This window comes from Vipera berus (assembly GCF_964194415.1).
Source record: "Vipera berus genome assembly, chromosome: 1".
Taxonomy (NCBI): domain Eukaryota; kingdom Metazoa; phylum Chordata; class Lepidosauria; order Squamata; family Viperidae; genus Vipera; species Vipera berus.
In genome coordinates this window covers 229,250,361-229,263,084 of record NC_138202.1, presented here as the reverse complement: position 1 = coordinate 229,263,084, position 12,724 = coordinate 229,250,361, and the positions used below count along the sequence as shown (strand labels likewise).

General features: G+C 41.0%; 1 protein-coding gene across 4 annotated transcripts in view; it reads right to left on the bottom strand.

The window, feature by feature from the left end:
* The window catches only part of MLIP (muscular LMNA interacting protein), a 93,408-nt gene that overhangs the window by 33,827 nt on the left and 46,857 nt on the right, over positions 1-12,724 (bottom strand). For all 4 annotated transcript variants that reach the window (XM_081346726.1, XM_081346727.1, XM_081346728.1 and 1 more), the window contains exons 3-8: positions 12,120-12,485; positions 9,758-11,320; positions 4,992-5,063; positions 2,258-2,323; positions 486-569; positions 335-394 (exon numbers count right to left, since the gene is read on the bottom strand). In XM_081346726.1, coding sequence (XP_081202852.1) covers positions 335-394; positions 486-569; positions 2,258-2,323; positions 4,992-5,063; positions 9,758-11,320; positions 12,120-12,485 — 2,211 coding nt within the window. The remainder of the gene's footprint in view (positions 1-334; positions 395-485; positions 570-2,257; positions 2,324-4,991; positions 5,064-9,757; positions 11,321-12,119; positions 12,486-12,724) is intronic.

Sequence of the window (12,724 nt, the reverse complement as noted above, 5' to 3'; positions counted from 1 at the left end):
AGGGTTAAACCAAGTATCCAGAAGCCACACATACAAAATAGACACACATACATGCAGCATGGTGATGATGCTCTGACTAGATAACCCACACAACTCATGCCATGGCCTGACTGCCTGGAATGTAAGTTACCACTGTACTTTGTATCTGTATCTGTAGGAGAGATAGACTTCATACGGGCAAGTTGTATGCGGGTGTATGCAGCATCAAAACAAAAGCAGGGGGAATGTTGGAAAACTAGGATTTACATTTACATCAACAACAGCAACAGAAAATACTGTCGAGACATTTGCGGGTGGGGGGGAGGGATTTTCATTAGCATTCTTATTCACTTACTTTGCCCGTATTTGAATCGAGTATGTTCTTCAAGGAACTTGGAGAGGAATTACATCGGCACTGTAGGAATGGATTGAGAAGAAAAGGTGCTCAAGTACAGAGTGTGAAAGGAAGCGCCCAAGCAAGCAAGTGGCTTTAGACGTTAGCCTACCCTGGCCAAAGGCTCTTGCAAGGCTTCATCAATAGCAGCACAAAGTTCTTCCGTTTGTTGCCTGAGTTGGGCAGGCGAGCACATCTGTGGGATTTTTTCAAAAAGAGAAAAATAATTTCCTCCGATTCTCAACTCCAGCGATTTAAACATCTATTAGTACCTCCTCTGCCTCATGGGACCTGCTGCAGCAGCTACAGGGAGTCCTTGACGTACGACCATAACTGAACCCCAAATTTCCATCGCTAAGCAAGATAGTTGTTAAGTGAGTTTTGCCCCATTTTACGACCTTTCATGCCACAGTTGTTAAGTGAATCACTGCCTTTGCTAAGTTAGTAACACGGTTGTTAAATGAGTCCGACTTCCCCATTCGGACTTTGCTTGTGAGAACATCACAAAAGGTGATCCCATGATCCCGGGACACCGCAACCGTCGTAAATAGGAGCTGATCACATGGCCATGGGAATGTTGCAACATTCGTAAGTGTGGGGAAAATGGTCCTGAGTCTTCACTGTCGTTATAACTTTGAATCATCGTTAAACAAAGGGTTGTAAGTCAAGGACTACCTGTACTGAGATGAGCTCCACTTTGTGGAGCTATTAGATCTGCACTGCACAACGTTGTATGACCACCAGGTGGCAGATAGAATTTTGGTGTCTCTTGCTGTTTGCTTATCGGCCATCAGAGTTTTTGCTCCTGGTACTCTGGAAATTTCCTTGGCATCCTTATCTGGATGGTACCCTTTCTCAAACATAAAGACTGGGTGGTGCCATGTAGCACTTCGAAAGCTGCAGACTTAGTTTCTTACTGCAACTTTTTTCTAGCTAAATGCTTTTTGTTGTTGTTGTTTTCCCCACCTTGCCATATGAGTTTTCTACCAAGAAAAACAAAAGCCAGGAGATTCCTTGTTGGTGTGCTTTCCGCATTTCATCCTATGAAGTATTTGGTAGTTTGCACAGTCTGTTGCTCCCCAATGAACCCCATATCATTGAGATCATGATTCCATTCCAGTTCTCAAATGGCTGCCTTGAATCAAATCTATTTTAGCAGCACACCTGAGCAAGAGGTTACTGAACTAATGTACAACAAAGAGATTTTAGACCATCTCAGAAGGTCCCAACAACCACAATGGGTTTTGACACCTTACAATTGCTTATTGATCAGGTACTTGCAGTCGGTCACATACGCAGCCAGCATCTGCATAAGCATCTTGTCTTCCCCTCCCCACTCCATTTCATCCCAGTTTAAACCCTACCTCATTTTAGCTAATCCATGCAGTTGATGTAGACCTTTTAATAAAATGTATCCATTGGAAAAGATGCAACCAATTAAACCTGATTTTGGACTCTCCTCTTCCTCTTCTTACCCAAGCAGATTATTTATTCTGCGTTTCTACAGCTGTGCAGTGCTTTCCCTTCAAAGGCCAAATGGTGCTTCAGTGCTCATATGAGCTCACTGTGAAACAAAAGGACTCCTATGGGATGGAAGGTTAAGGGGAGGAGGCCTTTTTTCTTAGGATTGCACACTTGCTTTCATTGCACAAGTTGCTGTGAAAATACTAATCCATTCTCTGAAGCACTTTTTCACTTTCAGGTCCACAGCATTACACAGCCCAGTGTGTTACTACCTCCATGGCATCCATAGCAGGGTGCAGCCTGAAGCAATTATTTCCCTATTCAGTTCTGATTATGGAAATTTGATGACAAAGCAATATAATGAATGAAATGAAATGTATTAAATAAGAATGAATTAAACACAGAGAAATTAATTGTCACCTCCGAATGTGTATCCAAAGTTCTGTCCTCAGCATCTAGCTCTGTTTCGGTTTGTTCGTCGAGTGCCTATGGATTAATTCATATTATTCTGAGATTAAGACAAGATAAGACAAGAATAACAATAACGATGCACTTTTATAATCTCTGCTAAAGTAATTTATATCATATCCTAGTCAACTGTCTAAGCATTATAAACATATATGCACAAACCATTTTGTTGGTTAAGCATCTGATTTATGAACACATACGTATATCTATGGAGCCAAGGGAGTTCTATAGGTGTTAAAACAAGTTATGATGCAATCTACAAGTGATGACACGTTCTAGACCATCTGAAGTTTCCAAGTGCTCTTCAAGGACAGCCCCATGTAAAACACCTTGTCATTTTTCAAAGAGGAGATGTCTAAGAACTAGGTAACCATGAAGGGCCTCCTGATCTAGAAACAGGCCTAACTGGTGCACAAAATGTGCCAAGGGTCTCCTGGCCATGGCTACAACCTGTTCCTCAAGCAGTGCACCACTCTGCCTGAATGGTCCAGCGTCATTAAGTTGCACCATTTTCTAAAACCTACAGCAATTTATGATTCTGTAACCACAACATTTTTGAGAACCCTGGAATCACCTAAGGAATACTCAACAAATGCCATTCTGGCAACCGAATTCCTGATTCCTTTGGAAACTATTTGTCACATAATAGAGTAGACTACCTTTATTGTCATTGTGTAACTCACAATGAAAATAAGTTAATTAATGAATTCACACTTTATATTAAGCTTGTTGAACTATGGTTTATGCTTAATATATTAAGCCATAAATCAAGTATTGCAAATTGCAGTGGCTGGTTCTATACAGAATACAAGATCAACGAACTACATTTTAGGCAAACACAATGGGAATGCCACACACTAAGTCAAACCTCTAGCACTGCCCAAAAGAGCAGTACGTTTTTCATAATTGGTGACTTGCCGGATCAGCCTTGCTAGTGTAGTATTATGGTTTCTTGGCTGCTAAATATCCATCTGATTTTACAGCTACAGCCAAAATAACAGCTTTATTTATATGTGATTGTTGAGCTGCATTTTGCTTGCTGGTTTGCCCATTTGAAGGCTTGATTTGGTACGGTGTCAATCAGCCTACAGTCTGAAGTTTGAAAAAGGCTTTCTATACTAAACTTCAGCTCACTGTGAAAGCTCATCATCACTACTTCAACACAAATGTGTGCCAATAACCATTTCTTCTGTTGTAGTCTCTGCCTCGGTCTCATTCCCCAGGTCACAACTAAAGCAGAGGCATTTAATAGAGGCATAAATTGTATTTAACCCTTACAGTTTTTCCTTTCTATTTGCCACGGATATAATCTATCATGTTTTATCCATGTGATCAGGGAGGAATTTATCCAAATTCTAATGACCAGTTATGGCTGTTGCAGATATGCCCCTTCAAGTTGGGAACAGCCTCCACGATTCTTTTGGGTTGGGCCAAAGGGAAAATCCCAGACCTGCCTTCTGTAGAGGGATTAATTGTTATTACTTATTTATTACATGCCTGCATAGTGACTGGTCAGTGTTTTCCAAGGGGCTGGCTCAATCCTTTGCAGGTGCCACATAAGCACAGGCTTAGCAGCGTTTGAAAAGTGCTAGACCTGTAGAATAAGGTTTGAATGCCTTTTAGATAAGCCTTCCGCTGCCTGGATGGTTCCCTCAAACTGAGAAAGACAGAGGAATTCGAGCAGCTCAAGTGGTCGATTTTTGCCACCTTTGGCTACATTGAAGGATTTCTTTTATTCCTTTTACTGTGGGAGAGGGGTGTGTGGGTCATTCTGCCCACGTGTTTCCAGTGGCTTGTCATCGATGGCACCTTCTGCTTCTCACTTTACCCCTCTTCCAACCCTGTGATCCGCCAGACAGGCTATTTTTAAGATACAGGTTCAGGCCTCTTGCAGAAGAAGAGGAGACCCATTTCAGAAATAGCTAGACTAAGAAACCATAGGCAACTTGGCTGGTGGCTCATTGTATTGTTTGAAGCATCCTCCTATTCTCCTTCCCTTCCCATGTTAGGGAGAGTGATCAGTGATTGCTTGCTTTCACACTGGTAGGTGATGATTGGTGGAAGAGAAACTAAGGCAGGGCAAACCACCAATGGCTTTCCAAAGATGCTTTTTCTCTGAAAGACAATTGGACTGTCTTGTGTTTTTTTCTTTGAAAACCTTTCACTTCTCATCCAAGAAGAATCTTCAGTTCTAGCGGACTGGTGGGGAATGGAAGGATTTATATTCTTTGCAGTTATCTGGTCCTTAGTACTCTGAGGGTCAGCCATTAATTCCCTGAGAGTAGTCGAGGGTTTATCTGTATCCTCAGAGTCACCTGAATCCCTCCATTCCTCTCCAGTCAGTTAGAACTGAAGAAGCTTCTGAGGTGAGAAGCAAAAGATTTTCAATGAAAAAAAAAAGAAAGGCCAGTTGCCTTTGGAAAAAGCATCTTTGGGACAACCATGACCTGGATGATTGACAATCTCCATAGACACCAATTGCTTTCTTTAACTTGTCTCACATTAAAAGAGGAAGGAGAGAAGTAACCATCAGCATTGTGGCTGAATAGGACTCAGCAATCTGGGCAGAAAATGTTTTTCTGCTGCCTCAAAGACCAGCAAACAGTTTTAACACAGTTATCTCCTTCTGCCCTTAATTTTAAAATTAATATTAATACCAGCACATACCTCTGAGCACCCAACTAACCTTCTGTTCTAGAAGCAGTGTGTTTGTTGGGATGGCTGCAAATGTCTTGTAGCTTGCATTGATCTTGTATGACTGTAAATCATAATCAGAAACAGGAAAGTTGTGATAGTATTAAAATTAATTCCTTTAAGACTTCAACGTGAATGCTGTCTTAGTATAAAGGAGAGAGAAAATGTTGCACATTAAAATGATCTTCCGCTTTTTTAAAGTATTGCATGTCGATCTTAATGCCATAATTTATATCATAGGGTTCCCATCATAATTTATTCCAGAGGTTGCATATCTATTCATGTATTTTAGTCAACACAGAGACATTTTTCTTTCTGTCCATAGAGGTGACATATTCAGTTACAAGCTCACTGAGACCCTTTGAAAAGAGATGGATGATCACCTTTATGGAGTAATTTTCTTTAAACTATCTTAGTGTGAATCTCTAACTTGTTACCCAAGTAACAGTACAATATCCAAACTGAGAAGGAAAGGATATTCAGTGAAGGAACAACTTTTTTGCCTTGTCGTTAGCTCTTCCACTATTCCATTTATTAGACAGTACAAACTATTAATCAATCAAAATATTTCAGAAACTGCTTGGAATAATTTCACTCTTAATTCAGAAAAAAGTGGGAATTTTTTGGCCACCCTTTAATAAGCTTCTGTGCTCTTCTTAAGAAACTAATATGGTGTTCTGCAAAGCTATTGTAACAAATTTCATACATGTTTCCCTGTTGTCCCCGCTTTCCTTAGTTAGGGCCTCAGTTCCTTTTCAATTGTTTCTGGCATATTGTAAAGCACTGAAATGCAAATTTAATTTCTCTTAAGTCATCACTATTCTCGTCCTCGCTTTCCTTGCTATCCCCCATTTTGTCTCCCCAGCATGACAAGAAGTTTAGTTCTCAAAACCAAATGTTAGTAAGTCTTACCAGACAAAGTGGATTTGGCAGCTCACTGATCTCCCTTGTACAGTCATTTGTCAGCATTAAAATCAGCACTGAACTGCATTTGCTTTACATTATTCTTCCCAGCTTACATTTCATCCTACCCCCTGAATAAGAATTTTGACTCTGCAGGATCCCTTTCGATAAAGTTGGAAAACTGGGATTTAATTAGGAATTCTGCATGTGTAAGCAGCAAATATGATGGGAGAGCTTCCATCTTTGCCTAGCTCCTGCCCACCTAGCGGTTTGAAAGCATACAAATGCAAGTAGATAAACAGGTACCGCTTCAGTGGAGAGGAAACAACTCTCTGTAATGTCATGGTGGCCACATGACCATGGAAACATCTTCAGACAGTGTCCCTTGAAATGGAGGTAAGCACTGCCCCCTATAGTTGTTTATAACTAGCGGACTCCTTTCTTTTCTTCTTCTTCTTCTTCTAAACATACAGTATATAAGATAGTAGAAACATACCATTGACACGCCACATTTATAGTATTATGTCTACTGTCACAGAAGAACTGCAGTATTACTTACAGACAAGAGTTCAACGTGCAGCAAGAGGCGGTATTATTGTTATCACTCTCCCAAACCATGACATTTCACTGTTCCCATGACAATGAGGTAAGTAGGGAGCTGGAGAAGATTAGATCCTACTGTGGATCCCATCAGCCAAGGAATCTTGGCTGGTGGGATTGAGTAGAAGAGCCTTTTCTGGCACTTTACCCAAACTACAGAATGTCTTGCCACAGACCATTTTCTTTCAGCCTTCAGGATAAGCTTTAAAACTTCGCTGTGCTGGTTGGCTTGGAGTCCTGAAGGAGAAGCTGTTGCCTGGAGACGGTTGGTGCAGTAATAGAAAAGGCACCATCTTCTCCTGATCCAAACCCAGGGTTTTTAGAGTTTTGTTTTGTTTTTTGTAATTTTATCCTATTTTATATTTATAATTATTTTTAATTTTGCATATTTTACAACACTGCTAGCTGCTCAGGGGTCACCTCAGACCACAAAATGGGTGGCAAATAAATTTGATAATAATGGATGCAATCCCATAACAATTGGAGCTCCACTTGAACACCATTGGCACTGACAAATTCACCATCAGTCAATTGCAAAAGGCAGCTTTACTCAGAACAGCTTACATCCTCCGATGATATCTTTAAGACCATCAAACATCCACAACTGTCTATCCCAGGTCCTTGGGAAGGGCTCAATAGGTGAACAAAAAAAATGCCAGATCCAGTCTGAACATCTAGATGACTGTGTGACAAACTATAATAATAATTATTCATGGCAGCTTTTTCAGCCCAGACACCCACATCTGATGGGACTCTGTTGTGGATTTAAGAGGCTTTTTGGTTGCACCAGTCGTTCTTCAGATTTATACTGGATCTAGGCAGTTCAGCTGTGACTTATTTTGCAAACATCTAGATCCCAGCAGATTGGGAGAGGCAATTGTAATGGAAAAGGAGCCAGCAAGAAATGTGTCAATCAGACATTTTCCCCACCAGTATGTAACACTAATTGCCTCAACCTAAAGTGCATGTATTTATAAAACAAAATTCTGAGATTTGATACATAGGCTGGGACAATGGAAGCTCTACCTTTAGAGTTCTGTGATTGTGGTCCTTTGCAAAAAGGGTGCCATGATTGGAAGTAGTCCTCACGAGGTAAAGGATTTGAACTGGTGGAGGGTTTTAATTACCAGGAGGATGTTTGGAGCTCATTAAAAAAAATCTGTCACTATGTATATCTGAGGAGAACAAACTAGTTGCATGCTGTTTCCTGGTGTCAATATAAATGAAAACACTACACAGGATGAGCAGTATGTAAAAATTACCCACCTCAGGGACAGAGAGTGGAAACCATATAAAACTTCATTAAGTGACCACATGTAGCATGTTTTCTCTAGTCTTATGTAGTGTTGTATCTCTCTAGTCTCAGAGCTGAATGTAAAGAATAGAATTGTCACATTACTTTGTGTTGTGTGTGTGTGTGTTTAGGGAGGTGCTATCAACTTGCACTGATCTGGCCTGCAGACCCACATAAATCAAGCAAGATTTCAGGTACTGAAGGACATTTCCTGCAATCACACCTGAAGTGATGTTATTAAAACTGAAAGTTAATTGTTCTCCTATATTATAACTTTAATTATCCTACATGCTTTCCACAACACTTGACAGTCCACAGCAGGGGTCTTCAAACTTGGCCCTTTTATGATTTGTGGACTTCAATTCCCAGAATTCCTCAGCCAGGCATGCTGGCTGAGGAATTCTGGGAGTTGAAATCCACAAGTCATAAAAGGGCCAAGTTTGAAGACCCCTGGTCCACGATGTTGTTGAGCATCCTTATCAACGGAAGCTTTAACCACCTGCAGAATAGATACTGGAATGGAATAGCAGTCAATGCCAAATCACTTCATTGCAGTAAAGGGATTTTTGAAGTGGCTTTTGAGAGAGCTATCCAAAAAAGAGGAGATGGGTTGTTTTTGTGGATGAAAGAGACATTTTTATCTGCAAATTTGGATCAAAAATAAGGTAAAACAATCCTTTAAAGATGGGGATGAATGCAAGAATAGGATGCAGTTATTAGCCATGATTTGTTATAAACTAGCATATGCTATGATTTATATGAAGAACTGATTTTATATGTAAATATTTATAATCAGTAACAGACTGAAGTTAATTTTAAGCCTTTTCTGAAGTTAACTGAAGTTAATTTTAAGCATTTTCACAAATCAAAGTTAATTCCTACCAGCAGCAATCATTGTTTTGGATTAAGAGGATCTTCCAACCAGCCCACCCCCTTTACCGCAAACATGAATCTTAGTGCTACATGAGGCAACAATCAAAAGACCATTTCCAGATCATGAGGGTGCAGCATACTTACATGAATTAAACAACCCCTTAGTTCTTTCTTTAACTGATGAACACAGACTGACTTGTCAGAGTCTCATGAATAAAATATTAACAGAGAAAGAGAAATACTCTCTGTATACAGGTAGTCCTCAAAGTATGACCACAAGTGAGCCCAAAATTTATGTCGCTAAGTGAGAAATTCATTAAGTGATTTTTGCCCCATTTTACAACTTTTCTCACTACATTTGCTAAGTGAATCACTGCAGTTCTTAAATTAGTGACATGGTGATTAAGTGAATCTGGCTTCCCCATTGACTTTATTTGTCAGAAGGTTGTAAAAGGTGATCACATGATCCTGGGACACTGCAACCATCATAAATGGGGGTCAGTTGTCAATTTACATTTTACATTTACATCTGAATCTAAAGCATGTGACCATGGGGATTCTGCAACAGTCATAAGTGTGAAAAATGGTCTTAAGTCACTTTTTTCGGTGCCACCATAACTTTGAACAGTCACTAAAGGAACTGTTGTAAGTTGAGGACTACCTGTAACTCGCTTGTTTGTAAAATTTAATTATTCTGAAACTTTGCAAGCATGCTAAAAGATAATATCTCAGGCTGCAAACATATAAAAAGAGTTAATTTGCAAATTTGGAAAATCAGATGTGGAATTTAGGCTTTACAAATACACAGAGATACATACATATCCAGATTACCATAAATCTCTTTAGCATATATGTTTTCCCCCCTCCCCCCCACACACTAAAATATGATGAAATCATTTTGGTTATATGTTTATATCCGTGCTTGAGAAATGTTTCACTATCACATTTCCACAGTTTTCTCAGATGTGAAAACATTACAAATGAAATGATGTCTATATTTGCAATTTTCTTTTCTTTGGGTGCCATTTTTCTGGAACAGAAATGGGAAAAGGATTAGAGGAATAGAAAGAAGCAACCAGATAGAATACCTGAGGAGTCTTATTCTCACAATCAGAAGGCAAGGAAAAGGAGAACGGTGAGCTAGTCTCCCTTGATCTTGACAACTGTGGGCAAGGAGAATGCCTTCTGGCCAGGGATCTGTGTGGTGTGACCACTGGGGACTTGTGTCTTGAGCAGGGCAGGCAAGTTCTGAAGTTTGAATGAGGAGGAGATGTGTTTGTCTGAAGCAAAGGGGAGTTGATGTTACAGTTTGGAGGAATAGATGACGGTGAGTCTTGGTGAAAAAAAGGCCAATGAGTTGACAAATTCGTACCTCGGTCCTTTGCAGAGACATTTGGCAAATGTTCTTTAGGCCGATTAGTAGAATGCACAGGCGCTGCAGAGTAAGACAGTTTTTGTGCTGTGGGAGAGACTGTGGCCCTTTGGTTGACTGCAAGGGTTGGGGTTGGATGGGACTTGGCAGTGAAAGTGGGAGAGCAGGTGCGTACTTTTGTAGACTTCTCAGGCTCTCGTGTTTTGAGGACCCTTTGCCTCGAAACATGGGGAGGTAAGGAAAAACTGGTCAGTTTGGGTTTTAACAGAGGAGAGACAACTGTTTTCTTGTAGGAGGAAATTGTGGGTGACAAAGGACGCAGTTTGTCAGGAGAACATGTCCCGGTATCAAGCGTCCTTTTAGGGGAAAGAGACCAAGTTTGAAGGGTAGGACTGGACTTTGAGGAGACCATCCTGTTCCTTGGTGTGCTAGAAAGCCCTGAAGAGTGACCTTCATCTTGGTATGGGGAATCTGTCCTGAAGATAGAAAACTGTGAAGCAGCTTTCTTGGGAGTGGGAGGGGTAGTTTTAAATTTCTGCTCAATGGCCAGAGTTGAAGAATCGAAAGAACTGGGAGAAAAAGTGGCAGGACAAGACGCGGGAGAAAATGGCCTTTTTGGAGAAGACCCCGACTTCAGAATAGCAGTCAAAAGAGAAAGTCTAGTTGGAAGAGGAGATTTAACTCTAGACACTGGCGGGTTGCCACTTAAGGACATTTGGCTACAGGGGCTGTTTGCATTATATATATTTGAGGAGGATCCGTGTGGAGAAGGTGGCAGTTGGGTGGGACTTGGTGATAAGACGTGTGTTGTAATATGAATGGGAACCTGGGGCCAGGGGGCCAGTTTCTTGGGAGGAAGAGGAGAACAGGTCTGAGGGGATGAGCCCAGAGGAACATCTGCTGAAGTGAGAATCTGTGAGGGAGGACAGGAATCCTTGCTTAATGGCAGTGGCAAAGAGGTGGATTCCTTTTTGGGTTTGGGAACCTGAACATTGTGGGATAATTGACCATGATCTGCGAGGCTTTCAAATGAGGAAGGGAGTATTTTTGGTACAGAGGAAGGCAAGCTGGAAGACGTAGTAGACTGGAAATAGGTGGATGTCTGGTGGATGCAGGATCCATTTGCAGACCGCCACTGGCTATGAGATTCTTGGTGAGAAGAAGCCTGATGGCCTGGAATGGCCAGTCCGTGTTCTACTTTCAGATTAGTTGGAGAAAGTAAGGGAGCAGCAGGTGATTTATGGGAAAGGTGATCAGAAGCAGACAGAGGAGAAGTTAACTGGAGGGGAAAAAGAAAAAGAAGAGAGATTAGAATCAGATCTGTAACATCTGCTGAGTTCTTTAACCAGGAGACTGGCTGTCTTAATTTGCAGTATTAAAAAGCAGGGGGAGATGTTAAAGGTCTGGTATTTAATTTTAAACTATTCACGTCCATTTTTATTAGCGTAAAAAAAATTATCTGTTTCCCACAGCTGTTGCACAATCGTATCATAACTTTGCAAAAATAAGAAAGCATTTACAATGAAAACAACTCTAAGAAGCGAACCGAAAAGGCCCTTTTAGACCTTCTGTTGATGTTCCTTCAATTTAGCCAAATAGCTGAAATCAATGTTACATGCAGCATCTCATACATACATGTCAAGGAAGTTGATCAGCAAATGGGGAGACATGTTCCTTACTCTTTCCTGGCTATTTTTTTTAAAAAATTCTTTTGGTTGTTCCACAGAGGTTTCTCCTAACTAGCACTGATGATGTTACCTAGTTTGGGTAATAAAACGTCGCAAGAAACCAATCAAGAGCACCAAGGATCCCTCATTTCAACCCTGAGCTACAAATATTTTCCTTTATTGGTATCATGCACATCCCTCTCTCTCTCTCTCTCTCTCTCTCTCTCTCTCTCTCTCTCGATCTAATTCTCCCTCCATCTCCCTCTCCCCCCCCCATGTTGAGGTGAATATGTGAGTGTGTGAGAGCTACTCATGGGCCAGAACGCTTCCTTTCCTGAAGTATGGAAATGGAAAAATATTATGTATTCAATTTGCATAACCCCCCATCTCAACAATGACCCTGGGCATTACCTGAGAGGGTTTCTGTGGACTGGCTGAACTGCAGGAAAGGTCAGTGTGTTGTTGCATCTGTGACACATTCCCCTGTCCCTTGCACTCATCACCACTGGACACATGGAACACAGTTAAGCCCTCGGAACTTTCATGTCCGTAGCCGTTGCCCAAAATAGCCTTTGTATCTTCATCTGAGTCGGTGATGAGAACAAACTCAGCTTTGAAAAGATCCTTCCCATCCATTTTTCCTCCCTTTGCCTTGTCTTCTTGGAGATTGAAAAGTTTGTGCTTATCGGGGCAGCTGGCAGCTTCACCAGTTCCCTTGTTTCCCCTTCCTATGGCAGATGACTTCTCCACTTCCTTTGTTTCAGTAATTACTTCATTCTGAAGGAAGGAATGAAGGGAGGGAGGAAGGAAGGAAGGAAGGAGAGAGAGATGGCTCAGTATTATGTGCTTCTATGCTTCTCTCTTTGCACAATGAATTAAAAATTCCTGCAGAAAACATGACTGGGACAAATAAGAAATATCAGAGAAATAAAATATGTACAGTGTGTGGGGAACTGAGGGATATAGTTATTGAAGGAATATGCATTCAATTTTTACCCCCTCTACCCTGTTTCACA